General features: G+C 45.0%; 1 protein-coding gene across 4 annotated transcripts in view; it reads right to left on the bottom strand.

Annotated features, from left to right (window-relative positions):
* The window catches only part of EZH2 (enhancer of zeste 2 polycomb repressive complex 2 subunit), a 57278-nt gene that overhangs the window by 7698 nt on the left and 22245 nt on the right, over positions 1–27335 (bottom strand). For 3 of the 4 annotated variants that reach the window (XM_073678174.1, XM_073678172.1, XM_073678175.1), the window contains exons 2-15: positions 26017–26139; positions 24470–24598; positions 20858–20974; positions 18160–18280; positions 13846–13992; positions 12157–12259; positions 11736–11899; positions 3791–3882; positions 3427–3667; positions 3181–3350; positions 2485–2579; positions 1884–1924; positions 953–1090; positions 680–858 (exon numbers count right to left, since the gene is read on the bottom strand). In XM_073678174.1, the coding sequence (XP_073534275.1) occupies positions 680–858; positions 953–1090; positions 1884–1924; positions 2485–2579; positions 3181–3350; positions 3427–3667; positions 3791–3882; positions 11736–11899; positions 12157–12259; positions 13846–13992; positions 18160–18280; positions 20858–20974; positions 24470–24598; positions 26017–26133 (1854 nt within the window). In that variant the 5' untranslated portion in view covers positions 26134–26139. The remainder of the gene's footprint in view (positions 1–679; positions 859–952; positions 1091–1883; positions 1925–2484; positions 2580–3180; positions 3351–3426; positions 3668–3790; positions 3883–11735; positions 11900–12156; positions 12260–13845; positions 13993–18159; positions 18281–20857; positions 20975–24469; positions 24599–26016; positions 26140–27335) is intronic. The other variant, XM_073678173.1, reaches the window with a different exon arrangement.

Here is a 27335-nt window from a genome sequence, read left to right as displayed (position 1 = left end):
ATACTGTAGTCAGCTGAAATGGACAAGAGGGAGGAGCACTGTCAGTCAGTTCTCAGCCAATCACCCACACAGTAAATAGAAGTCATCTGAATCAGTCATCCATCTAATGTTTATGGGCCGCTCCTGCTTGTCTCTAGACATATTAGGTGAGGAGACATAAGGCCTGGGTGGTTGGAATTTAATAGCTCAATCCTTTCATTCAGAGTGAAGCTATAATTTTGACAATAGCTCTCCGGAAACACAGGAATGCTTGGCCCAACTGAGTGTATGGGGGTCAGGAAACGACAGCCGAACACCCATTCCGCCATCTAAGGTTTATGGACGTTTGGTTGAGGACAACTGAATCACAAAGTCCATATAGCAGTGCTCCTCATTCATGTCTCTAAGTTAAAGGGGTTGTCCGCTATTTGTATATTGATGGCCTACCCTAAACCCTGACGAACAGGCAATCTCTGCATGTGTCACAGCTGTCTAACAGCTGTGACACTTGCATGCGCAGCGACAATGCATGAAATGCCGAGCATGCCAAAATACTCGACGAGCACCCGAGCATGCTCGCCGAAAGAGTTAATGAGGCATACTCGCTCATCAGTAGCACCAGCCCGTCGGTTTAATGAGAGCTTCACCTCATCGTCTTCCAATTCCTAAACGAATAAAGGAGATGAGGCTGGTGACTGACCTTTTTGGATCCTCGCTGAATGCTGCAGTTCTTGCAGGATACATTTTTGCTGTCCCAGTGATCGGCAGCACCACAGGTGAGACACAAGTCTGGGTCACACTCCCGCACAGCAAGGTAACATGGGCATTGCTTGGTGTTACACTGTGCTTTACAACGACATCCTGGGAACCGGTTTTGGCCTTTGCATAAAGACAGTTTTTGTTACATGCATGAGGAAAAAAACATACAAAACGTTTAAACTCGAAAAACAAAAACTTTAAAAATTGTTTTTACCCTTTAACTTACACTCGGAGCTGCACTGGCAGAACTTCTCGCAGAAATTCTGTGCAATTACACAGGGACAGGAGCCGTCGCAGGGCTGGCGAGGATGGTCGCAGGGCTGATAATTGTAAACATGATTAGAGGAGCCATCTGCAAAAACAAATTGTAACGATACAATGGAAATCGAGGAATCATTTGATAATTTAGACACGTTCATCCTTGAATGAAATGAATAAGGAATAATAAAGGAAGCCTATACAGGACGTGTATCGTATAGCTGGTAGAAAGGCACATGTTTGGTGCTTGAGGTCAGTAAAACATCTGGCAGAATTTCATACAGGATTTTCAGCTATGAACACCCTTGATCATAGGCCATGTTATAGGAGTTGTCCAGCCCTAGGGTACATGTTTTCAGTCACAAAGCGTGCAATATGAGGATTCTTCATTGCGGGCGCTGGGAGCATAACTTCAAGTATGCAAATGCATACATGCGGTCACTTGTCGACTAGACGTGCACGGCCTCGCACAACTAGTCTGAGTGTGGCTATAAGTATGCAAATTGCATACTTGTGGTCGCATAACCACTCGCCCCCAGCACCAGACTCCTCACAGCGTGCAGTGCGCACAATGTGAGGATTCACAAGTCTGCAGCCACATAGGGAGATTTCAGACTTGAGTCCCAAGGCCGGACAACCCCCAAGGCTTTATAGAAGTAGCTCTCCTGCTGGGGAATTCAGAACCACCAAGTATTGCAAGTTTGTGGAAACCCAGACCAAAACAGCAGATTATAGCAGTCTCCCCTCTCCATAAAAATCATCATGCTTAATTTTAAAAGGTCTGTTTTGCAAATTTCAGCAATTGGAAGATTCCATTTCAACAGCTAAAAACATCAAATTCTGAATATATGCTACCAATCGAAAGGATCCATAAACACAAGACATACCCTTTTTCAACTGGATTTTCCTGCAATGTGCGGCCCACAACCTGTAAGAGTGAACATTTCTGTATTAGAAATAAGAAGTCGCTGGCACGAGAAAGATCCTCCATCGAGTGTGATAGATCTTACAACATCCTCAGTGGCCTCTTCCTCATCTAAATTACACCAAGTCATTGAATTTACCTTTGACCATCAAGGTAATATATTTACTGCCGGACAAATGGGTATAAATATACAAATGAAACTATCTCGCCTACACAAATCACCTATCCCTGTCTATGGATTGTGCTGCTATGCAGTCTGACATCTTTCATTCAGCACTGAGGGTGTCAGGCTGTAGTGACATGCCTTATTAGCAAGGGGAATTACGTCAATGTGTTCACACATTCACAGGAAAATTATCAGAGCCCTGTTACAATGCAGACATGCTCCAGCATTGCCATTTCATGGGTATTTACTAACCGATGTTCAGGAGACTAGGGAGGTCTACTTAAAATTTTTGACAAAGTAAAAATTCATCCTTTATATCTACTAGACGCTCAATATCTCCCCAACCCACAGCTAAGAATACCTGTACATCTTCAGTGCATCTAAATGAAAAGATTACCTGTGTTTCCGTTTCTTCTTTCTTGGTGGCGTATCTACATCTTCAGCAAGAACTGGAGCAATGATATTAGATTCCTTTACCCTAAACTCATACACCTGCAACAGAGTCAGCAAACTCACACAGTAAGAGTAAAATTACGTTACCAAACACACTGTAGCCAGACTTAAACGGGTGGTCTGGTAATGTTACCCACTGAAGACAAAAGTACTTGTAAAAACAAGCAACTTTGTAATTTACTTCTTATAGAAAATCCTCTCCATTCTCAAGAACAGAGGGATTTTTAATGTTTTTGGTTACTGCTGATATAAATTACTGGCCACCGTTGCAGTCTAAACAGAGGTAGCCAGTCTCTTAGCCAAGGAGAGCAGCGATTCCAAACTGAAGATGGTCAGATCCGGTTCCCCGGCTCTCCTCCAATGCTGCAGATGAGCAGGTCCACCAGGAAGTGCCCAGTTTGAGCCAGAAGTGCAACCATGAATCTGGCCTGAACTGTGAATCATCAGGAAGCGCAAAGCCTCAAGCCAAGCACTGCGGAAACGGTGCGCTCCTGTTAACCAACTTGAGACAACCCCTTGAACAGTGCTGCATAATAGGACTTTGGATGAGGAGATGCATTGCCAGCTTTCTAGGAGACATCTTCCACACTATTGCTGTCCTGAGATAGATTTAAAAGCCTTACTACTTATGTAGAATTACCTGGCGACATGTCTTTGTGCCAATCAACCTTGCAATTGCACAGAAGTTGTCGTAATAGGTGCCAATGAGAACTCTAAACAACGAAGCTTCAGCTCCACTCCAGTCCACGTTCTCGGGGTCTTCAATATTTGGCTTTAGTTTGACTGGTGTTTGGCAACGAGAGTTCGCTTCTTTAAATGAAAAGAAAAATACTGTTAGGTACCTGGCTACACAGAGCAGCTCAACAGAACCAAAAGCTTGGCCTACCAGAGGAGCTGGAGGTCTCATCTTTCTTTTCTTCCTCTTCTTTATCATTGCTCTCCCCACTGGTTTCAGTGCCGGCTTCCCGGTCACTATCTGTGTCCTTTGATTCTGAAATATTAACCGTTGGCGTGCTTGGTCTGCTGGTGCTGTTGGGAAGTCTACCTCTTCGGCGACCACCAGGACGCTTAGGTGGGGTTTTTATCCTCTCTGCCGTCAATGCGGCAGCAAATTCTCTCGCTCCTTCCTATAAAAGACAAACATTTTAATTGCAATGTTCAGTAAATTGTGGTCTAACCTTGTGTAGACATTTAGCAGTTTACTGAATCTCCAAAAAAGAACAAATGAAAGAAAATCAAAATCGGCTTACCAAAAGTTGGTAACAGTTGGGTCCACAAGGTTTTCCATCATTTGCACCCTCATTATTTTTTCTTTTGTACGTATTTGGAGTGGCATGAAAAGCTGCGCATAAAACACAAAAACGTCACATCTGAACACAGTTCATTGGTTGAGTAAACATGTGACAAAACATGTGACATCTTGTGCGGAGTTTGGGGAAATCACTTGTTTATTACTTCTATTGGGCTATTTACATTGCTAGAAATTGATGAAACTAGAACAAACAGCAGAAAGGTAGTACATTTTGCTAATAAACCTAATTTGCAATGGGGCTGGGGGGATAATTTTGTTTGGAACCATATATTTTTAGAGGGGTTGCTTAGGAGCAGAGCTGCAGTTCCTGATCTGTGTGTGTACCAGGTGTAAGACCCCCACTGACCTAATACTGATGAATATTGATACCCTGTCCTTAGGATATGTTAAAAGGAGTATTCCCATCTTCAAGATCCTACCCAAATACGTAGCAGACATAATATTATTATTATAATAATAATAAGTCGCCTTCCCATGTGCAGGGCAATGCAGTAGCTTAGATCCATGGTTACGACCACTGATATAGTGACAGTCACCATATTTTTTGGACTATAAGACGCACTTTTTTCCTCCAAAATTTTGGAGGAAAGTGGGGGTGCGCCTTATAGTCTGGATCTGGATACCAGCTGTGGCTGGGATCTGGGATGGGAATGGCGGCGGGGGAGCGGCGGCAGAAGAGAGGGTGACAGGAGACAGCTGCTGTGGCTAACACTGTGCCCGCTGTTAAGGAGAATGAATATTCACTGCTCCCCACAACCATGGGAGAGAATATTAATTTCCTTAAAAAGCAGACACACTGTTAGCCGCAGCCGCCGGCTCCTGCAGCTGCTGAGCGATCATGTGTGCCCGCTATTAAAAGAAAATTAATATTCACTACTCTCCACTCCCATGTGCGTGGGGAGCAGTGAATATTCATTCTCTTTAACAGTGGGCACACGTGATCGCCCAACAGCTGCAGGAGCCGGCGGCTGCTGCGGACACCATGACCACCATTAAAGAAAATGAATATTCACTAGTTTCCACGCCCATAGTCCCAGCGTGGAGAGGAGTGGATCTTCCAGCAGCTGACCACAACATGTGAGTGCGCATGGCAATGACATCATGCGCGGATTACAAGGTGAGATCAGTTGCTGGCATCAGAACAGGACACAGCGCTGGAGCAGAGGAAAGGAAGGCGAGTAGATTCCTTTAATTTTTTTTGCGTGCGCAGCGTGTTGGGGGCCATGCATACCAGGATGGAGATGAGGGGGCCATGCATATACCAGGATGGGGGATATTAGTATAAAATTGGGAGACATTACCCCTATAACAGTGTCAGCAGTAGATCCTCCCCATAACAGGGTATCATGACCACATTTTTGCTTCAATTTTTTTTCTACTTTCCTCCTCTAAAATCTAGGTGCATCTTATGGTCCAAATCATCTTATAGACCGAAAAAGAGGGATTTTTGGTACTCACCGTAAAATCTCTTTCTAGGTGCCTTCATTGGGGGACACAGGACCATGGGTGTATGCTGTTGTCACTAGGAGGTTGACACTAGGCAAAAAAAAAAGAAAAAAGCTCCTCCTCCGCAGTATGCACCCGCCTACAGGCACCAAGCTCACCAGTTAGTGGCTAAAGCTGTAGGAGGATCTTAAAAAACAATTAACTATGCAATGCCCAACGGGGCACAACCGTGAAAACTAAGTTAGATGCCCAACAGGGCCCACTGTACCTATGCCCAAAATCAGGGAGGGTGCTGTGTCCCCCAATGAAGGCTCCAAGAAAGAAATTTTACGGTGAGTACCAAAAATCCCTCTTTCTTTATCGCTTCATTGGGGGACACAGGACCATGGGAACGTCCAAAAGCAGTCCCTAGGGTGGGAGAACAGAGAAAGGTAGCCACAGACTAGGTCTGACTGCAGGCAACCACTGCCTGCAGAACCTTCCGTCCAAGACTGGTATCAGCCGAAGAATAAGTGTGGACCTTGTAAAACCTTGAAAAGGTGTGGAGTGAAGACCATGTTGCGGCCTTACAGATCTGAGAAGCTGAAGCCTGATGGCGAACAGCCCAAGAGGCCCCCACCGCTCGGGTGGAGTGAGCCCTTACCCCTGGAGGGAGAGATTTGTCCGAGACGCGATATGCCTCCAAAGTGGTCGAACGTATCCAACGAGCGATGGTTGACTTGGAAGCAGGGAGACCCTTGCGACGCCCTTCAGGAATGACAAACAGGGCGTCCGAACGCAGAAGGGAAGCCGTTCTAGAAAGGTACACACGTAGAGCTCTGACCACTTGTGTAGGGATTTCTCCCGAGGGTACACTGGGATCGGGCAGAAGGAAGGCAAAACAATGTCCTCATTGATGTGGAAAGAGGAGACTACTTTTGGCAAAAAGGAAGGCACTGGCCTGAGCACTACCTTGTCCTGATGGAAAACCAGAAAAGGCGACCGACAAGAGAGGGCTGCGAGCTCTGCAACCCTCCTAATAGAGGTAACAGCCACCAGAAAAACCACCGTCCAGGAGAGAAGAGAGGCTGAGATGTCCCGAATGGGTTCAAACGGAGGCTGTTGAAGGACGCTCAGGACCATGTTAAGGTCCCATGGATCCACCGGGGGACAATAAGGCGGGGCCATGTGAGCTACCCCTTGCAGAAACGTCTTGACTTGAGGACGGAAAGCCAAGTTACGCTGGAATAGAATGGACAAGGCCGAAACTTGGCCTTTGAGAGTGCTTAGAGAGAGTCCCGCCTCCAGGCCAGACTGAAGGAAAGCCAAAATGACCGGTAGCGAAAAGGACATGGGAGCTAGCCGATCCTTCTCGCAGTGACGAAATAAGGCTCTCCAGGTTCTGTGGTATATGCGCGAGGTTGCGGGTTTCCTGGCACTAATTAGGGTCTGGATGACGTTGTCCGCAAAACTCGCCTTCCTCAACACTGCGGCCTCAACAGCCATGCCATTAAATTCAGAGAACGAGAACTCTGATGAAGAATAGGTTCCTGAGAGAGGAGGTCAGGACGGTCCGGTAGTCTCCAGGGGGAGTAGACGAGCAGGTTTACCAGATCTGCGTACCAGACGCGTCTGAGCCAATCCGGGGCTATTAGAATTACCGGTACTCCCTCTGACTTGATCTTTTTGACGACCCGAGGGATCAATGGTAGAGGGGGAAAAAGATAGGGCAGCTGGAATTGAGACCATGAGATGACTAGCGCGTCTTGAGCGATCGCAAGGGGATCGCGGGACCGGGCTACGAAGGATGGAATCCTGTGGTTTAACTGAGACGCCATGAGGTAGACGTCCGGCGTGCCCCATCGTGAACATATCCGATGGAACACCTCGGGATGGAGAGACCATTCTCCTGAGGCAAGGCCCTGCCGACTGAGGAAGTCGGTGGCCCAATTGTCGACCCCGGGGATGTGTACTGCTGATATTGCCGGAACAGTGTTCTCGGCCCAAACTAGCACTCTTGTCACCTCTTTTAAGACGGACTTGCTGCGAGTCCCTCCCTGACGGTTTATGTACGCCACCGCCGTGGCGTTGTCCGATTGTACGCGGAATGGGAACCCTGCAAGGATGTCCTGCCAGTGACGCAACGCCAGGTAAATTGCCCTTATCTCCAATATATTGATCGGTAGGGAGGCTTCGTGGAGACTCCAACGGCCCTGCGCTGTGTGGTGGAGGAAGACTGCCCCCCAACCAATGAGGCTGGCATCGGTCGTGACCACCTGCCAGCGAAGCGGTAGGAATGACCTCCCGGGTCTGAAGGAAGAAGGGCGAGTCCACCATACTAATGACCTTCTCACATGAAGAGGTAACCTGATGCGTCGATCTAGAGACGACGGGTCTTGTCCCATGCCGACAGAAGGGCCAGTTGAAGAGGCCGGATATGGAACTGGGCAAACGGGACCGCTTCCATAGCTTCCACCATTTTTCCCAAGACACTCATGCACAGGCGAAAACGGCGTGGCTTTGGGTCGGAGAGAAGGTGAATCCCCCGACGGAGAGAGATTATCTTCTCCCTCGGGAGAACGACCCGGGCATGGGTCGTGTCAAACTGCATCCCTAGAAAGGTTAAGCGCTGAGACGGGACCACGGAGGATTTGTCTGTGTTGATCAGCCAGCCTAACCAAGAAAGCGGTTCAGGGTGATCTGGAGACTGTGGAGGCAGTCCCGGAACGTGGGACCCTTGATCATTAGGTCGTCGAGGTAGGGGATAATTACAATCCCCCTGGCTCGTAGAATGGCCATGACCGTCGCCATTACCTTTGTGAAAACCCTCGGGGCGGAGGCAAGGGGAGAGAAGTGAATGTGCGTTCTGAAAGGCAAAACGAAGGAACTTCTGATGTGGTGCGCAGATTGGAATATGAAGATAAGCATCCTGAATATCCACTGAACATAGGTATTCCCCGGCCTCCATCGAGGCGATTACCGACCTGAGGGACTCCATTCTGAAGTGCCGTACGCGTATCTGTCGGTTTAGTTGTTTGAGGTCTAAGATCGGACATTTTTTGAAACGACGAAAAGATTTGAGTAGAAACCCGAACACCTTTCTTGAAGGGGGACTGGAACTATGACTCCTGAGCGCAGAAGGGAGGCAATGGCCTGAAGGAAATCGGGAAGTAGAGATGGATGCGGGTGGCGTGACCTGAGAAATCGTGTTCTTGGTATGGCGTTGAACTCGATCTTGTAGCCTGAGGTCACTATCTCCTTGACCCAGGCATCTTCTATTGCCGATACCCAAGGGTCTCGGAACAGAAGTAGACGGCCGCCCACCCTGGGAGAAAACCCAGGTGGGGGTGACCCGTCATGCTGAGGAAAATCTGTTGGATCGTGATCGGGATCCAGAGGGCTTGGAAGAGCGACCCTTTGCGCGCCAGTTGGGAGTGGGCCTAAATGTAGGTTTACGTTTGTCCTGCTGAGCTGGGGTACGGTCCTGTTGAGAGGAGGGTCCTGGTTGAGCGAACCGACGAAAGGACCGAAACTGAAGATAACGTTTCCTAGGAAAGGGGCGATTAGGTCTTGGCTGAGGAAGAGAGGTGCTCTTGCCCCCTGTGGCATCGGAGATGATCTGGTCTAATTTAGACCCAAATACTCTGGAGCCCTGAAAAGGGAGATTTGTTAATGATTTCTTGGAAGCCAGGTCGGCGTTCCAAGCCTTCAGCCAAAGAATCCTACGTATGGCGATGATATTGCTGGAGACGCGGGCTGAACAGGTAGCGGCGTCAAGGGACACCGTGAGAAGATATTTCCCTGCATGGGCGATCTGATCCGCTAGGTCAGCCAGATCGTCTGGGGAAGCCCCGGTGAGAATGCCCTGCCTCAGCTGTTTGGCCCATGCGGAGACTGCTTTTGATACCCAAGTTGAGGCGAAGGACGGACAAAGGGAGGTGCCAGCGGCCTCGAAGGCTGACTTAGCCAAGGCCTCAACCTGTCTATCCGTAGTGTCCTTGAGGGAAGAAATGTCTGGAAGGGACAGTACAGTCTTAGCCGAGAGACAGGAGAATCCACAGAAGGGGACTCTGTCCATCTGCTGACGAGGTCGTGGTTAAAGGGGTATAGCATGTCTAACTGTTTCTTTCCAGTGAAGTGCTTCTCAGGATGCTCCCATTGTTTCTGAGAGACACCATCAAATTCTGAATGGTTAGAAAAAGTGCGTGCCGGACGCTTAATTCTCTTAAAGGAAACGGAGTAGTCCTGAGAAGGGCTCACGTCGTCTTTAACATGCAGAGTCTGATTGACAGCCGATATAAGGCTGTCAACCATGTCCTGGACTCTAGAATATTGGTCCGTGTCGGATCCAGAGTCAGAATCTGAATCCATGTCTGATCCCGGAGCGACCTCTGGGGAAGAGGTGTGAGATGCAGGGAGCAATTTGGAGTCTGGAGAGCTGGAGGATGAGCTTGTGTGAGTCCGTTTCTGAGAACGTGCCCTCGGTCTGCCCTTAGAAGGAGGGGGCAGAGGTGCCTGCGAATCGTCCGTTGGAACGTTCGGAGCACTGGTGGCCGTGGATAGCATGGGCAAGCGTTCTAGGACCTGCACTAGAGATTTATATACCTTGGTGAGGTCAGAGACAGACTGGGACATGGCAACAGCCCACTCCGGAGTGTGTGGGGAGGGTGGGGGGTGGAGTTACCTCGTCCTGGGCGGCGGGGGGTTCTTGGGGTGCCAGCATGGTGGGAGGCTTGCAGGTCGAGCAGAAGGCCGTTGTCAGACCCGCGGGCCACTTAGTACTGCAAAGAGCACAGGCGTAATATGTAACTGTGTGAGTGGGACGGAGAGAAAGCTCCCTGGGATTGGGCATAAGTGCCTAACCAGGAATACTGCAGAGGAGAGAGCCTATGGTGTGTGGAATTGGCAGAGTAGGGCCTACCCGTTCTGTAATGGGCACGGTCCCGTATCCCCCGTCGGAAGGTCCGGAGCCGCAGAGACAGGAGCAGGGCTGCGATGATGAGACAGTCACAGAATAATACTGCCGGAGCCAGAACGAGAGCAGCGTAGAGGGGCGGAGCATGCTGCCCTGAGGAAGCTAGGGGAGCTAAAGCTCCGATAGGCAGAAGAGGATGGAGGTGGGCTCAAGAACTCAGCCGCTGATAGGCCCCCGGGATAAAAGAGGGCGTGACGAAAGTGTCATATAGCTCCTCGGTCCTGATTTCGGGAGGGGCGTATATGCGCCGGAAAGAGTAACGCCCACCCCGAACCGCCCCCCGACAGAGAAAGTGCAGGCCGATATGCCGCGCAAAAAAGGACAGGGAAGGGAGGGGGGATGTGGGGGACGCCATGCTACTGTGAGTCCGAGGCCCCTGGTTCGTTCCCGATGTCTGTGAGGAGAGGGGGCGTGTCCAAGCGCTGCTGAAAGTAAGCGTCGGCGGGGAGATGTGATGTCCCCCTTATTATCCCAGGATTTACGGGGCCCGTGAGATGTGAGGGACCTGGGACTGGGTAGGCAGCAGGGAGGGTACCTTTCCCGATGACTCTTCTTCCTCTCTCCCTCTGAGGATGGTCACAGGAGGTCCTCCGTGGATAGGGGGGATCCTGGCTCTTCCTCCTTCCCGCACTGTCCGGTCCTGGACAGTGCAGGAGACTGTGTCAACCCCAGAATCTGGGGGAAGGTCACCGTAGTGACCACCGTCTCCCTCCCAGGCCGCTCTGAGGAGGGGGCTGGGGTGGGGAATGGGCAAGGACTGGCCACCAAGAATCACCCTGAGACACCCGAAGGTGACAGGGGATAGGTCCGGCCCAGCGGGTCCGAGAGTGGGCGATGTGGGAAATGCCACACTGCTCTCTCGGTCGCTTTAGAATGGGGATAATAGGGGACGCAGTGTTCCCTGTTAACCCTGAAGAGCTGTATCTGAAAAATAAAGAAGAAAACATTAATAAAACACAACAGGGTTGGATCAGTAAGATCCAGGTCTACCTCCTACAGACACTAAGCTTAAACTGGTGAGCTTGGTGCCTGTAGGCGGGTGCATACTGCGGAGGAGGAGCTATTTTCTTTTTTTTTGCCTAGTGTCAACCTCCTAGTGACAACAGCATACACCCATGGTCCTGTGTTCCCAAATGAAGCGATAAAGAAATACGGCTGTTCGTGGTCGTAACCGTGAATATTTGAGCTGCTGCACTGCACATTGCACATGGGGAAAGCAACACAACGAATCAGAAGAACTACACTACATTTGCAATTGGAGGTATTTGCTAATACTATTATTATTACTACACCAACTACATATTGGGATAGGATCTTAGAATTGGAAACACCCCTTTAAAAGTCCTAGACAACGCCTTTAAAAAGCACACTCCGAAGCATCCACACACGCTGACGACCATGAAGTCATCTTTAGCTTACAGTACAATATGAGAAAAAAACTCACTACATCTACTGGTTCAACGATTCTTACGTATACACTTACGATGTAAAAAACAGTCGTACTTGAAACAGCGCCTACAAAACAAAGTGTGGAATGAATGTAGGCTCTGCTCCCTCTGTACAGATTTTGCATTTGGTCCATCGATATTGGGGGTGCATTCTGGAGGTAGAGCTCCTGGCAACTGTTGTTCTGTTAATTCCTTGTATCTGATAGGGAAAAACAATGGCACAGTCAGGAATAATCCTAATATTTCAGTAACATACACATTACAATGTTTTGATAGAAAACAAAAATGCCTTTTCAGTGCTTGGATATTGTGGACTTGGCACTACAGAGGTCATGAGCACGAGACCCTCCATGCCGACTCTTCTGCACCCATATTATTTGTCAGCAATGTAAATCAGCCTTGAGTTACAATGTATATTTCATCATCTAATGTATGAGAAATGATAGCTAGTCTTACTTCTCTTTCAATTCTTCAGTAGTTCCCTTATCAGGAAACATGGATGATATTGCTTCAAAGATTTTATCCGATGGAAACTTTCGTGGTAGACGAGCCACCTTGTCTGTAGGGAAATAAAGAGGACATTCTAGTCTAAACATCAGAAGCGGTTAACTCCTTAGTGACCCATGTCCTACTGTACATTTTTGTCATAGGCCTGTAAGGAATATATGAAGCTGGCCGAGACACTGCTTCATACCAGGCAGAGAGTGACTGTTACAATGCCGGCATCTACGTGCAACCGCAGGTAGCTCCGATCACTGCAGCATATAAAGTATGCCATTGTGCACACTAGATCCCTTCTGCCCCCCACGGCGCGATTGGGTAGATTCGATGGGTTACAATGGCAGCTGGGGTCTGCTGAAGGCTCACAAAACTGACATCTCAGTCCTCCTGTGAAGCTCAGCAACGGGCCAAGCTTCATAGGAGAACCGTAATTTCATTATAGGAGGCAGTACTGGGGTGTTACAGCATATAGTATAAGTGATCAAATCATCACCGATTCAAGCTCCCTAAGGGGACTAAAAAAGTAACAGGCGAGATATGTGGAGGGAGGATGTGGAAAGGTTGGGGGAAGGAGTTGCAAGTTTTAAAACAAATATTGCAAAAAGATTACGTCATCCCCATCCAAAATAATTTAAATTATACGTTAAAATCCAAAAAGAGAAAAAAAAAATCGTACATAACACTAGAATTTCCATTAGTCACCATATTCCACAAAAAAGCTTTTTCTTTATCATTCCACGGCACTTGGAATTGTTTTTTCCCCATTTTCAAGGACACTTAATGGTAAAATGAAGTGTGTCATTTAAAACTTCAACTCACCCAACAAGAAAACAAGCCCTCATAAGACTAGATTTACATAAAAAAAAAAAAGGTATGTTTCCTGGTACAAGGGGATGTAAAACCAAAAGTGTAAAAATGAACAATTCCTGGGTCCTTAAAAGTTTAAAGGGAATTTGTCAGCAGGTTTTTACTAGTTAATCTAAGAGCAGCATAACGTAGAAGCAGAAAGCCAGGGATGTGTCACTTAGGCTGTGTGTTGTAGTTTCAATACAATCAGTGTTTTATCAGCGGTGAATTATCACTGCAGGACTAGATGTCATGTGTAGGCCAGTCAGGCTAATATATGTATCCCTGCCCCCACCACTGATTGGCAGCTTGCTGAAAATGCACAGTGCACACAGAAAGCAGCCAATCAGGGGTGTGGGCGTGGTTATACACAGCTCAGCATTCAGACCATTGCTACAACAAGAAAAAACAAGGATTTTATCAAAACTGCACCAAGCAGTTAAATAAGTGATACACTGCTGAAATGTCCTGAATAGTGATACATTGCTGAAGCTGTCCACCCCTACATCATGTTGCTCTCAGATCACATCGTAAACTGCTGACAGATTCTCTGTGTGTGTGTGTGTGTGTGTGTGTGTGTGTGTGTATGTATGTGTGTATGTATGTGTGTATGTATGTATGTGTGTATGTATGTATGTATGTGTGTATGTATATATATATATATATATATATATATATATATATATATATATATATATATATATATATATATATATATATATATATATATATATATATATATATATATATATATATATATATATTAAAAAAAAGCACATCACAGAACTTTATCTTTACCGTCTATGCTGTCTTCATGATCTTTTTCTTTGTCATCGTGTTCATCTTCCTGATTGTCTTCTCCATCATCATCATCTTCATAATCACTATACTGACTGAGTGCATTCACCAGCTCCACAAATATTTCATCATTGATAAAGCCGCATTCTGGAAAGTAAGGACACATTGTAAGGATGAGCATTTGGATTTCATTGTCCTTACAGGGCACCGGACACTTTGATAGCCACTTTTTTATTTACTTGGCATTATGCCCATAGGGCTTCCGGACATCCCATTAATTATTTACAATCACGCCCATATAGGTCTCTTGCTATTCAACAAACTCCTGCAATAAAATGGTGTAAACACCACAAACATTTCATCACTTGAGACCCTACTATGATCAGAAGAACTTTCTAAGAAATAATACATACAGATACGTGCCATCTTCTTTGACAGGGAATACATTTATTAAACAGTGCTATAAAAAGCCCCAGTGCTTCGCTTTATATTGCCGTTTTCCCACCAGCTCTGCCAGACCCACGGTCATTACAGAATCGGAGGATTGTATGACTGCCAAGAGATTTGGCTGGAAATAAAACATGTCCACTAACAGCTGTAACGAGTAATTACCAGCCAGGCAAACAAAAGATTTCAATCAAGGACATGAATATTGCAGATGTCCAAAAATGTACCCTCCCGTAGTAAGGGAGACGACGCATGAGCCTCGTGTAGGAAATCTGCCGGCCAAGAATTGGGGCTGTTGTCCAGAAGAACTAATTAGATTCTATTGTAATTTTTTTTTTTTTTTTTATAGGTTACAGACTAAGTCTTTACCCTTATGACGTGGTAATTATTTATTGTGGTATAGTGTTCCCATAACTTTTTAGTTTATGGGTGGCTGTGAGATACAAAAGCTGGGCCAACTGGTTTCCTTTGGTCAATATGATTACGGCAACACCAGATTCTGAGGCACGCAGCATTTTTTATTTTTCCATCAACTTTTTTTTTATTCCATTTTTCTGCTTTGTTTCTTTTCTGTACTGAGTGACCTAAATGCATAGTAAAATTAATACTTTGTGGGGGATTTTGCTGTTTGGGGCGACCAGGTGTACTCAGTCTCCACCCGCCCAGCCTGATTGACAGCAGCAGCTTAGGCTGAGTAGTGTGATAGCTCAGCAGCAGGAGGGACGCTGAGAAGATGTCAATCAGGCAGAGATGGAGTTCAACTTTCATAACAGATTAAAGAGAATCTGACATGGATTTGCAAATTAAATACACCAGCCTCATCAGCTCAAACAACAAAAGATCTATTTAGTAAGGATGCTTTCACACTGCGTTTAGGCACCCATTCAGTAGCTTCCATCACGGCTTATGTCCCAACCACATCCCACCCCTCCCCAACACAACAAAATGGGATGCGCTCTGACATGCATAGTTTTCGGGCATATACGCCTACTGGAGATGGATGCTCAGACAATATCTGCTACATGAGTGTCCGTCTCCAGTAGGCGTGCACGTGCATCATTTTCAAGCATGTGAGGTGGAAACACAGACGTAGTAGACGTTGTCTGAGCATCTATCTCCAGTAGGCGTATATGCCCAAAAATGGTGCACGTGCACGCCTACTGGAGACGGACACTCAGACGTAGTAGACGTTGTCTGAGCATCCATCTCCAGTAGGCGCATATGCCCGAAAACAATGCATGTCAGAGCGAACGTTCGCTCAGTCCACACCATTATAGTCTATGGACCTGTCAGCACATACACTCGGATCCCGTTTGGTGGGGGTTTCAGACGTAAGCCTTCAGGAGACCCACTGAACGGGTGCCTAAATGCAGTGTGAAAGCACGATAACACATGCAGTTTGCACTGTGCAATCTGCAAAAAAATCCAGTGTAATAACTTTTTTTATTCATTTATTTTTTCAATTTATTTAGTCCCAATGAGGCATTTTAACAGTTTGTCAGAGACAAATAAGAGTACAAAGATGGTAGAAAAGCAGGCCACTATTAGGCCTCTGCAGTCATAACATAACATAAGTGTTAGGTATAGAAGGATTCACCTAAGAATTATCATGTCCCTACAGGAGTCCAACACTATGACATACAGATGACAGACCGCTCCGGAGCCCACCACTTCCCAGCAACATACACTTATGGCAATTTATATGTACGGCAAATGTTGACAAGAGGGTTATACAAGTAATCCAACTGCTCAAAGAAATGGCTGAATCTCTTGCCTGCACTAAGGGCTACATGAAGCTTCTGAATGCATAGGCCTATTCATTTTACTTCAGAAAACAGAGCTCACAATATAGAAATGTACATGTGTTTAGAGAGGTGGGGAAAAATGCTGCAAGGTAAGAATGCTTTAAAAATAGAAGTGTTAGTAGTTTATTTGCATCAATTAACAAAATGCAAAGTGAATGAAAAGAGAAATCTAAATCAAATCAATATTTGGTGTGACCACCCCTTGGCATCAAAGCATCAATTCCTCTAGGTACACTTGCACAAAGTCAGGGATTTTGTAGGATTATAGTCAGGTGTAGAATAACCAAATGAACATATACCCTGCTGTAAGTAAAAGCAATAATGTATAGAAACAACATAGGGTACTTGGTAAACAAGGTTTTCATAAAAAAAAGTGTAAAAGCCATCCCACCTGCCTCATGGTGTGAAAAAATCAGGATGCTCCTAACATTTATATGGGAAGCTATATAAATGTAATGTCCAGCTCAAAGAAAGGGAGGCCACATCCTTACCTGCACTAAGTGCAGAAACCTGAAAATTATCTGAAGAAATTATTTTCATGCAGGTTAAAAGACAATCAAACTGAAACAGCTGTAGGAAGCTTAAGACAGAGAGGAACATCCACATTTCACTACAAAGTGGAGGATCTTTGCATATTTAGGCTGCGTGCCCACGTTGCGTATTACAAGCGTATATGCTGCGGAATTTCCGCAGCGTAAACGCTTGTAAAACGCTTGGTAATCAGCACCCCATGGTCCCCAATGGCATTCCGCAATGTCAATGCACATGCTGTGGATTTTTCCGCAGCGTATATGCTGCGGTCAAAAATCCGCAGCATGTTCATTAATTTTGCGTTTCCGCATGCGGATGGTACCCAAGTCTGGAGGAGAGGAGACTCTCCTCCAGACCTGGGTACCAAAGAACCTGTAAAAAAAAGAAAAAATAAAGTTTATACTTATCTTCTGATGTTTTCCCTCCGTCGCGCTGTTGTCTGAAGGACCTGCCACGTCATTGAGTCATGTGACCCATCACATGACTCAATGACTTCACCGCAGGTCCTGCACACAACAGCGTGAGCAGCTCAAGACTCCGGACGGGGCACAGAATGTATCGGTAGGTGAGTATAAACTTTATTTTTTTATTTTTTACCATTCTGATTCTTTTTTTTTAACTATTACTTGGTCACACTATATAAATCCATGCCGGTTGCATGGATTTATATAGTGTGAACAAGTTGTCAAGCACTTTCCAAGTGATGCTTAAATCACTTGGAGAAGTGCTTGATAACCCGCATGCGGAAATGCATGCAAAGAAGATGCAAAGACGCCTCACAAACGCTTCTACCTGGCGGGAAAACCGCATGTAAAATCCGCATGCGATTTTCCCGCCAGGGAGAAGCGTAAAAAATATGCTTCAGTTCCGCAACGTGGGCACATAGCCTTAGGGCTACATTTCAGCAAATGGAGTAGGAGAGTTGGTCAGGATTGCCTCAATGCTGAGAAATAAAGGCCGATGCTTATCAATCAAGTAATACCATAAGGGAGGCATCTGATTAGCTATATGTTTGGGGTCGCTGTGGAGCCAATGTCACTAACAACTATCATCAGTGTAAAGAACAACAAAAAAAAGGAGTCCTGGGTGTGATGATATGGCCGCACAAAGACCTGATCTTAACATAGTTGAGTATGCATGAGATTACATGAAGAGACAGAAGGATTTGCACAAGCGACATCCACAGAAGATCTGTGGTTAGTGCTCCAAGATGTTTGGAACAAACTCCCTGTCGAGTTACTACAAAAACCGTGTGCAAGTGTACCTAGAAGAATCAATATTGTTTTGAAAGCAAAAAATAGTTACACCAAATATTGATGTGATTTATATTTCCCTTTTGTTTATTCACTTTGCATTTTGATAATTGATAAAAATAAACTATTAACACTTCTATTTTTGAAAGCTCTTATGGTGCAGCATTTTTTGCACAGTACTGTAGCTCATCAATATCCAGGTATACAACTGAGAGCCAATCCTCTTAAATGAGGAGGTTAACAGTCAAATCAGCCATCTCATTTGCTAAATATCTTACCCCTGTCTCCATGAACCTTTCCATCATAATTCTTAATTAATTCTTCAATAAAAGTGCCATCTTGATCCAATACCTCATCTCCCATATAAGGAATGTTATGTAGCACCGTCTCATCTTCTACCTGAAAAAAATAAAATAAAATGAACAAAAGTATATGCAAGAGGAAAGATAAGCAGTATGAATTAGAGAGTCTGCCATCCTGTTTTGAAGTTAATCGCCGCACACTGAATGTTCCCTATATATGCTCTGGGGGCTCTCAGACCCCAGAGCTTAATATTCAAGAGGATGCTGTATATACACTGCTCAAAAAAATAAATGGAACACTCAATTAACACAACCTAGATCTGAATGAATGAAATATTCTTATTGAATACTTTGTTCTGTACAAAGTTGAATGTGCTGACAACAAAATCACACAAAAATCATCAATGGAAATCAAATTTATTAACCAATGGAGGCCTGGATTTGGAGTCACCCCCAAAATTAAAATGGAAAAACACACTACAGGGTAATCCAACTTTGATGTAATGTCCTTAAAACAAGTAAAAATGAGGCTCAGTATTGTGTGTGGCCTCCACGTGCCTGTATGACCTCCCTACAACGCCTGGGCATGCTCCTAATGAGGTTGTGGATGATCTCCTGTGGGATCTCCTCCCAGACCTGGACTAAAGCATCCGCCAACTCCTGGACAGTCTGTGGTGCAACGTGACATTGGTGGATGGAGTGAGACATGATGTCCCAGATGTGCTCAATCGGATTCAGGTCTGGGGAACGTACGGGCCAGTCCATAGCTTCAATGCCCTCATCTTGCAGGAACTGCTGACACACTCCAGCCACATGAGGTCTGGCATTGTCCTGCATTAGGAGGAACCCAGGGCCAACCGCACCAGCATATGGTCTCACAAGGGTTCTGAGGATCTCATCTCGGTACCTAATGGCAGTCAGGCTACCTCTGGCGAGCACATGGAGGACTGTGCAGCCCTCCAAAGAAATGCCACCCCAGATCATTACTGACCCACTGCCAAACCGGTCATGCTGAAGGATGTTGCAGGCAGCAGATCGCTCTCCACGGCGTCTCCAGACTCTGTCACGTCTGTCACATGTGCTCAGTGTGAACCTGCTTTCATCTGTGAAGAGCACAGGGCGCCAGTGGCGACTTTGCCAATCCTGGTGATCTGTGGCAAATGCCAAGCGTTCTGCACGGTGTTGGGCTGTGAGCACAACCCCCATCTGTGGACGTCGGGCCCTCATACCACCCTCATGGAGTCGGTTTCTAACCGTTTGTGTAGGCACATGCATATTTGTGGCCTGCTGGAGGTCATTTTGCAGGGCTCTGGCAGTGCTCCTCCTGTTCGTCCTTGCACAAAGACGGAGGTAGCGGTCCTGCTGCTGAGTTGTTGCCCTCCTATGGCCCCCTCCACTTCTCCTGGTGTACTGGCCTGTCTCCTGGTAGCGCCTCCAGCCTCTGGACACTACGCTGACAGACACAGCAAACCTTCTTGCCACAGCTCGCATTGATGTGCCATCCTGGATGAGCTGCACTACCTGAGCAACTTCTGTGGGTTGTAGAGTCCGTCTCATGCTACCACGAGTGTGAAAGCACAACCAACATTCAATAGTGACCAAAACATCAGCCAGAAAGCATTGGTACTGAGATGTGGTTTGTGGTCCCCACCTGCAGAACCACTCCTTTATTGAGGGTGTCTTGATAATTGCCAATAATTTCCATCTATTGTCTATTCCATTTGCACAACAGCATGTGAAATTGATTGTCAATCAGTGTTGCTTCCTAAGTGGACAGTTTGATTTCACAGAAGTTTGATTTACTTGGAGTTATATTCTGTTGTTTAAGTGTTCCCTTTATTTTTTTGAGCAGTGTATAATATTAGTATATGTACTCACCTCACCGATCACCTGTCCCGCCACCCCCGCAGCCTACCATCCAGTCCTCCGTGCCTCTTCTTTTCACCATCCTCCATTGCACACATTTTTGGCCTTGCTCACTTGGCGCTGGGACTTGTACTCAAACTTCTCTGCACAAAGTTGATGCGGCTTTGGATGTAACACCATGTGTTCCTGAGGCCTAGTCAGAACCGCTGGGGATATACGACGGTGACAACGTATGCCTCAATGGTGGAAGGCGAAAATCAAGAGGCAAGGAGGACTGGAAGGACGGATGCGGGGACAGTGGAACAGGCAAGTGTTATGAAGTGGGTGGGGGATGAGGTTTTTTTACTTTTTGGAACCACTCTACGGTTCAAAATGGAGGCTGCAGCTAGATGCCATATTATTTAAATCAAACTAAACGATCTGCAAAAAAAAAAAAAAAAAAATTCTGTATACTGGAGTATATGAATTTTTGGAAAAAATTGAGAATTAAATTCCATCCATTTCAACAAATTTGCTCATCTCTAGTATTAACAAATTTATAACATTTAGCTGTTACTGTGCATCCATGGTTCCAGTTTTAAATAAGGTCACAAACCCACCCTGTGAATACGCTAAGGATCGCACTCGCCCACAGTTTTTTTTATGCACTGATTTTTGTATGTGTTTTATAGGTATCACAATGGGTACTGTAATTTTACGTCATCTTCATACTACTACAGAAGTCTTACATAGATGATACCATTTTACCTTGGGGGAAATCTAAAACAAGATACTTTTGAGAAACACAGATATTCTACATGCAACTTACCATAAAATTTTGTTGTAGAGGCGACCAGGAATACATGATAGGCACAGAGGCTACAGCATTGAGTGTTTTAAGAGGTATGACTTGTTTCGGAAAGTCAAAATCACAAGTCACAGAGCACTGAAATATTAAAACAGACAATATAAGTGTAAAAATAACAAAAAGCACAACTTTAAACTCAAAACATATTGTGACTTATACAGTGATTCTTAAAGGATATATGTTACAATATTTTGCTACAGTGTTTGCAAAGGTTTTCAGAAATTATGAAAATCGTAAAGTCCTTTTTTACTTGGCTGCAGCAAGATGTGTCATCTACTGACCGCTGCGTTAATCACTGGACTCCATGGTATACAGCACAGGAACTTTGAGGCCAGTGTTTGGCTGCAGCAGTCACATCTGTAGACGGACACGTTGTTGCTGCACCCAAAGAAGCAAACAGCAGGGGATAAAACAGAGGAGAATCGGTTGTTTTGTTCCTTTATCCCACGCATGTGATTTGCTACAGCATTTGAGTGATGGATGAGGCACCATCGCTGTGGGACCAGAGGGGACCATTGGGATGGAGGAAGATAAAATTAGCATTGTATGTGTTTTATTTATATGCATTACCTATATCATTTCAATTATTTACACAAGAAATATATTTTTTTAAAGCAATTTAAATTTACAGCAGCCATATTGACCATAGACAACAATCAGCCTAAGGCAAGGGTGTTCAATTAATATTCCCTAGGGGCCACATGAGAGACAGTGACTGTTGTGGAGGCCGAACCAATTGGCTGAAATTAATTCTGCTCAATATTATTAAATAATTATTATTTTAGATGAATATTAATTGCATCACTTAATATTGAGCAGAATTAAGTATGCCAACACCCCCTATATACTGTACGAGCCCCCACACAGCCCCCCTATATACAGTATAAGCCCTTATATACAGTGAGCCCCCACACTGCCTCTCTATATACAATATGAGCCCTCACATAGCCCCGTATATACCCTATGAGCCCCCACATAGCCCTCCTATATACATGCAAACATCCCATACACATGGAAAAATAAAAAACACACACACTGATGCCTCGTTCCCCCAGCACTCTGCTCAGGTCTTGCGTACACTGACTCTCTGCACAACCGACACGATGTAATTAATTCACCTCGTCTGCGGTCTCAGTCACACGATGATTGGTGGAAGGTGCTGGCGGCTCTGTCCTCCACCAATGTACTTACCGCTATCTACACCCTGAGAATGTGGATAGCGGTAACATTGGGAAGCAGCAGATGGGCGGCAGGCACGGTGTGGCCGGTGAACCGCTGTTTTCAGCCTTTCGGATGTCTCGGTCCACCCTGGAACAGCCAGAGGGCTGGATGAGGCACGTTGGCTGCACTTTGCCCAGCTCTGGCCTAAGGACTTTTCAATTAGAGCTGGATCCTGAAAGGCATTACATTTGTAGGCTTTCAGCCCGAAAGAGGCAAACAAGGTTAGGGTCTCATCAAAGGGGTGTCTTGTCGCAGCTGATGGGCTCTCATGAATTGGCCAATTTGTGCGCTGAGTTCCTTCATTTTTTTAACATTTTCTATAGCAGTAATGCAGTTCCAATTTCATATATTCAGTGTTTGCATATCCTAGCATTTCAGTGTGTAGCTGTATTTCCTTGGTTTTTATCTTAAGAGTGACATATCAAATGAAAAAATAAATAAATCGATATCTACCTATATGCACACACCTAAAAGAAAAAATACATTTAACAGAGAACTTGATTATAGGCCATTTCTGTTTTATTAAGAGATGTACTTAATCAAAGAATAATCGGTGCGCCTATGGATGTCGATTTTCAGCTCATACCTCTAGTCCCGTTCTACATAACAAATAACTGACCTGTTGCTGGCTTTGCACTGCCTATCTTGTAACTGATGCAAATATATCCTAGTTATACAAAGAATGCAGCTATCTGAGCGAAGGCAGGTAAAACAAATAAAAAGGAAAACTTGTTCTCAAAACCTAAATAAGAAAACATTGTGCTGATAAAAATACGTCCGAGAATAAAGTGAGATACTACTCTCTATAGAGCTGGAAAAGCAGCTTACATCAGAGGAGGAATTTAGCCAATAGAAGTGGGTCAGGGGCTAGTTTTCTCCAAGATTACATTATTTGTGGTTTTATTGGAGTACTAATAGTGAGCACAATGATCCAACATAAAAAGATACAATTATGGAGGTTTCTGAATCTTCCGGTGTCAGTGGTGAGAGGGGGTTGTCACGTGAACGCAAGTATGTGATTTACATCCTTCCGGAAACATTCTGACTAGAAGTGTGCAATGTCACTCAGTACAACTGAACTGAGCAAGGCATTGCATGTCTAGTTGGAATGTGTCCAGAATAATGCAAATCACATACTTGTGCTTACATGACAGCCCGCTCTCGCCACCGGAGGATCCCTACAGCGTGCAAGGCACACGTTGTTAGGATTCAGAAGTCTGAAGTTACTTTTGGTTCAGATGGTGTCAAGTTTGGTTACAGTATGGTTCAGATGGTGACAAGCGTGTGTGGCAGCAACCAGGTGAGGAGTACAAAAGATAAGTGTGTCTTGCCTACGGTCAAGCATGGTGGTGGAAATGTCATGGTTTGGGTCTGTATGAGTACTCGCGACTGTGGGGAGCTACAATTTATTGAGGGAACCATAAATGGCAACACGTACTGTGAAATACTGAAGCAGAGCATGATCCCAATCCTTCAGAAACTGGGCCACAGGGCAGAAAGTCCAACATGATAACGACCCCAAACACACCTCCAAGACTGCCACAGCCTTGCTAAAGAAACGGAGAGTAAAGGTGCTGGAAAGCATGTCTCCAGACATAAACTTTATTAAGCATCTGTGGGGCATCCTCAAATGGAAGGTGGAGGAGAGCAGCTCTGTGATGTTGTCATGGAGTGTCAACCTGTGAAGCTCTAGTGAACTCCATGCCCAAGAGAGTTAAGGCAGTGCTTGTAATGGTGGCCATACCAAATATTGGAACTTTGGGCACAATTTGGCCATCTTCACTTAGGTGTTTACTCACTTTTGTTGCCAGCGGTTTAGACATTAATGGCTGTGTGTTGAGTTATTTAGAGGGCACACCTAATGTACACTGTTATACAAGCTGTATACGGACTACTTTACATTGTATCAAAGTGTCATATCTTCTGTGTTGTTCCATGAAAATATATAATAAAATATTTACCAAAATGTGAGGGGGGAGGAATCACTTTTGTGAGATACTGTATATTTTTTTCTGAAAGATTCATGCGTTTCAGAGAATGTATATTTTGAAGATCCGATTGGGGACCATAGGCAAATATGGGACTAGTCTGGCGCCTCCCCCAGCCAGCTTCTCCTGCCACCATAATCTAGTTGACTGACAGGTCTCTCCCCTGAGCGTACTTATGGAGCCGTCACTCACATGGAACGGCGCATGGAAAAGCCGTCTAGGCACAGCGCCAGGCTAGTTTAAGTTCCATGGTCAGCCAGCTCTTCAAACTCTATTTTCTCTGAAACACCAGATCGTTTCAGAGAAAGTTGTACATGCAGAATTTTCATTGTACAGTGATCGTAATAAATCCTCTAGTTCTTACCTCTCGAGTCCCTCGCAGAGAGCTGACAGAGGTCATAATGTGGACAGGCTGGATTCTTCGTTGTTTCCATTCCTGGTTTAAAATCTCAGTTCGTTCTAGAATTTTTTGACGATTAGAATTAAACATGCCCTGGAAATACAGAACCAATTCAGAACCAGAAATTAATACACAAAAATGTGTCACGTGGGTTCAACATACTTCCACTTTTGTATTTCCAATAGCGTCTCTCTCCATATTGGGTCCACCCCTAGTTTTAGCTATTAAATACTTATGCAAAATACTAATCAAATACTCCTGTGTGAAAGTGGCCTAACACTAGGTCTGGATGGGTTTTAAGCCGTTGGATGTAAACAATGATGTGATCATCCATGGACCACAAAGAGATCCTGAAAGAAATGTTTTAAAGATCATTACCCTACCATGTGATAACCAAGGATTGACCATAACCGTTCTATGCTTTGTACTGTAGAGTTGGGGTATGTGTACGCGTTCAGGATCTGCAGCAGAGAAAACTGCTGCAGATACTGATGTGTTGGCAGAAAAATAGCTGCTTAAAATACATGTATTTTGAGGTCATTTTTTCCCATTCATTAAATTGGGTGAAAAACGCGGCAAAAAGGCTTAAAGGATTGCCATGCTGCGGATCTGAAACGGTTTTAAATCTGCAAGGAAAAAATAGCAGTGTGTTCATGAGATATCAGAAATTTCATTCACTTTGCTGGTACTATAAAATGCAGCATTTTTTGCAGTAAAAACGCGATGTGTGATCATAGCCTTAGGGTGCATTCACAAGCTGCAGATATTCAGTCTGGATCTTGCACTCAAAAATAGCAGCAATTTACAGTATAATACATGTGGATGGGGTGTTAAAGATCAATTTCACATGTAGCACAGCAGACCCACAGACTTCATACTAGTGCTGCATCAGATTGCATTGCAAACAGTGAGAGGTGTCCCATGACTACCTCTATATTTATGACCAGCAATAAAAGTTAGGTGGGATCAGTGTGTAGGACAAGAATGCTGTCATCCTCCCTAGAGATAATTAATTAGACAGCCCCTTTAGACTACATTCCCTATGGATGTCAGTGCATATTTGACCCTTTACAACTGAAGGGTGCAACGTGCTACTTTTACCGCACCAATTCCACAGCAGAAAAGCAGCAGCATTACCACTGCAGATTCCACGGAGAGTTTGCTGCGGTGGGTTCACAAAGGAATTGCATCCTTTATATTCAGTTTTATAATCACTTCTATGGGTTCCTCGTGAGTTGAGCCACATGTGAATGCCCAAGTATAATTCCAGCTGGATAATATACATATCTCGGAATATATTCTGGGCCAGAAATATATCATCGGGTCTAGAAGGAAAACACCAAAGGACCAGATATTTGTTTTCCTTGTAATTAAAGATAGAAGTTAATGGCAGTTTCCATTCCGCTGATTTGTAATATCATACAACCAGTATGCTTCTAGCAGGAGGTGAACGAGGCGATATTCCCTCATGAAACCTCATATAAAGCACAATCCAGGGCTTATCTATGTACCTTTACTTCATCCGCTCGTCTGAACCGCTTGAGCTGCCGCAGACGCATGTACTCGGATTTCACCCGCTTCCTCCAGCATATTGGTCCTTTCTCAGATTTTTTGCCCGTCTGGCCCATGATTATCTTGCGGAGATAAGAAAACATCTCGATTCATAATCCAAGTACATTTGAACACTCTACAGTATTAAATTAAAATGTAGTCATAAGGTCAGCCCTTATATCACTCCATTATCACAGATTAAAGCTAAAACTAACAGGCGTGCGCCATCTTCACTTGATAAAATCATTCAAGGCATCTTTTAATAAAAATGGAAAAAAAACACTAGAGTCAATAACATGACAACATCATATATTTTTAGAAATTAAGTTCAAATATGACTTGTTGTACAGGGCAGCTATGGTTATAAGTGACCACATATTAGAGCCAGATCTCCTTGGTGGCTTTGTCCCATACCACGATGGCTCCAATGGGAAAAGCACTAGAACCACAAACGTGATTGTGGATATACATATAATATGATAAGCAATGCCATGGTAAATAAAATACACTAAAGTGCAGCTTCCACACGTTACTCTGCAGCTCCAACACACAGACTGCTCAGCTTTCCTAGCTGACCCATGCAGTCTCCATTCAGAGAGAGACTCAGGCTTGTCTCTCTCCCAGCTACAGCTCACATTTTGGCTTGTCACTCACCAGCTTCAACATACAAGTAGTGAATACCCTGGACCTGATGTGAACAGAGCCCATCAGTAACATTATTCAACTTCTCTGAAGAGACAAAAAGCAAAAGGCGGACAGTCACATTCCTCTCTGTCTATAAACATTTGATAAAAAAAGACCTCTTGTTGTAAAGTTCCCAAAACATGCAGATCATAGCATGGTTAAACTAAATTAAATGTTTTTCCCCACACACTTGTCCTTGAAATTCCATGAAAGCTGAGAATATCATTCCAACAATTTATATGCTTTGTATGGAGGTGTAATAGTTCTTTCAAAGACAAACATAGGGCCTGTACAGTCCATTCAGTTAGACTCCACTCCAGAAAAAAACTTTAGCATTACCTGTACTAATACAGAATTTGACACAAACAGTACCAGAACCAGGCTCCCGGACATAAGCGTGTCGCCAGAACCAGGCTCCCGGACATAAGCGCGTCGCCAGAACCAGGCTCCCGGACATAAGCGCGTCGCCAGAACCAGGCTCCCGGACATAAGCGCGTCGCCAGAACCAGGCTCCCGGACATAAGCGCGTCGCCAGAACCAGGCTCCCGGACATAAGCGCGTCGCCAGAACCAGGCTCCCGGATATAAGCGCGTCG

Source organism: Phyllobates terribilis, unplaced genomic scaffold, assembly GCF_046119375.1.
Source record: "Phyllobates terribilis strain yellow unplaced genomic scaffold, ASM4611937v1 Scaffold_4__5_contigs__length_816908805, whole genome shotgun sequence".
Classification (NCBI taxonomy): Eukaryota; Metazoa; Chordata; class Amphibia; order Anura; family Dendrobatidae; genus Phyllobates; species Phyllobates terribilis.
The sequence above is the reverse complement of the archived record's forward strand: the minus strand, read 5'-3'. Positions and strand labels throughout refer to the sequence as shown.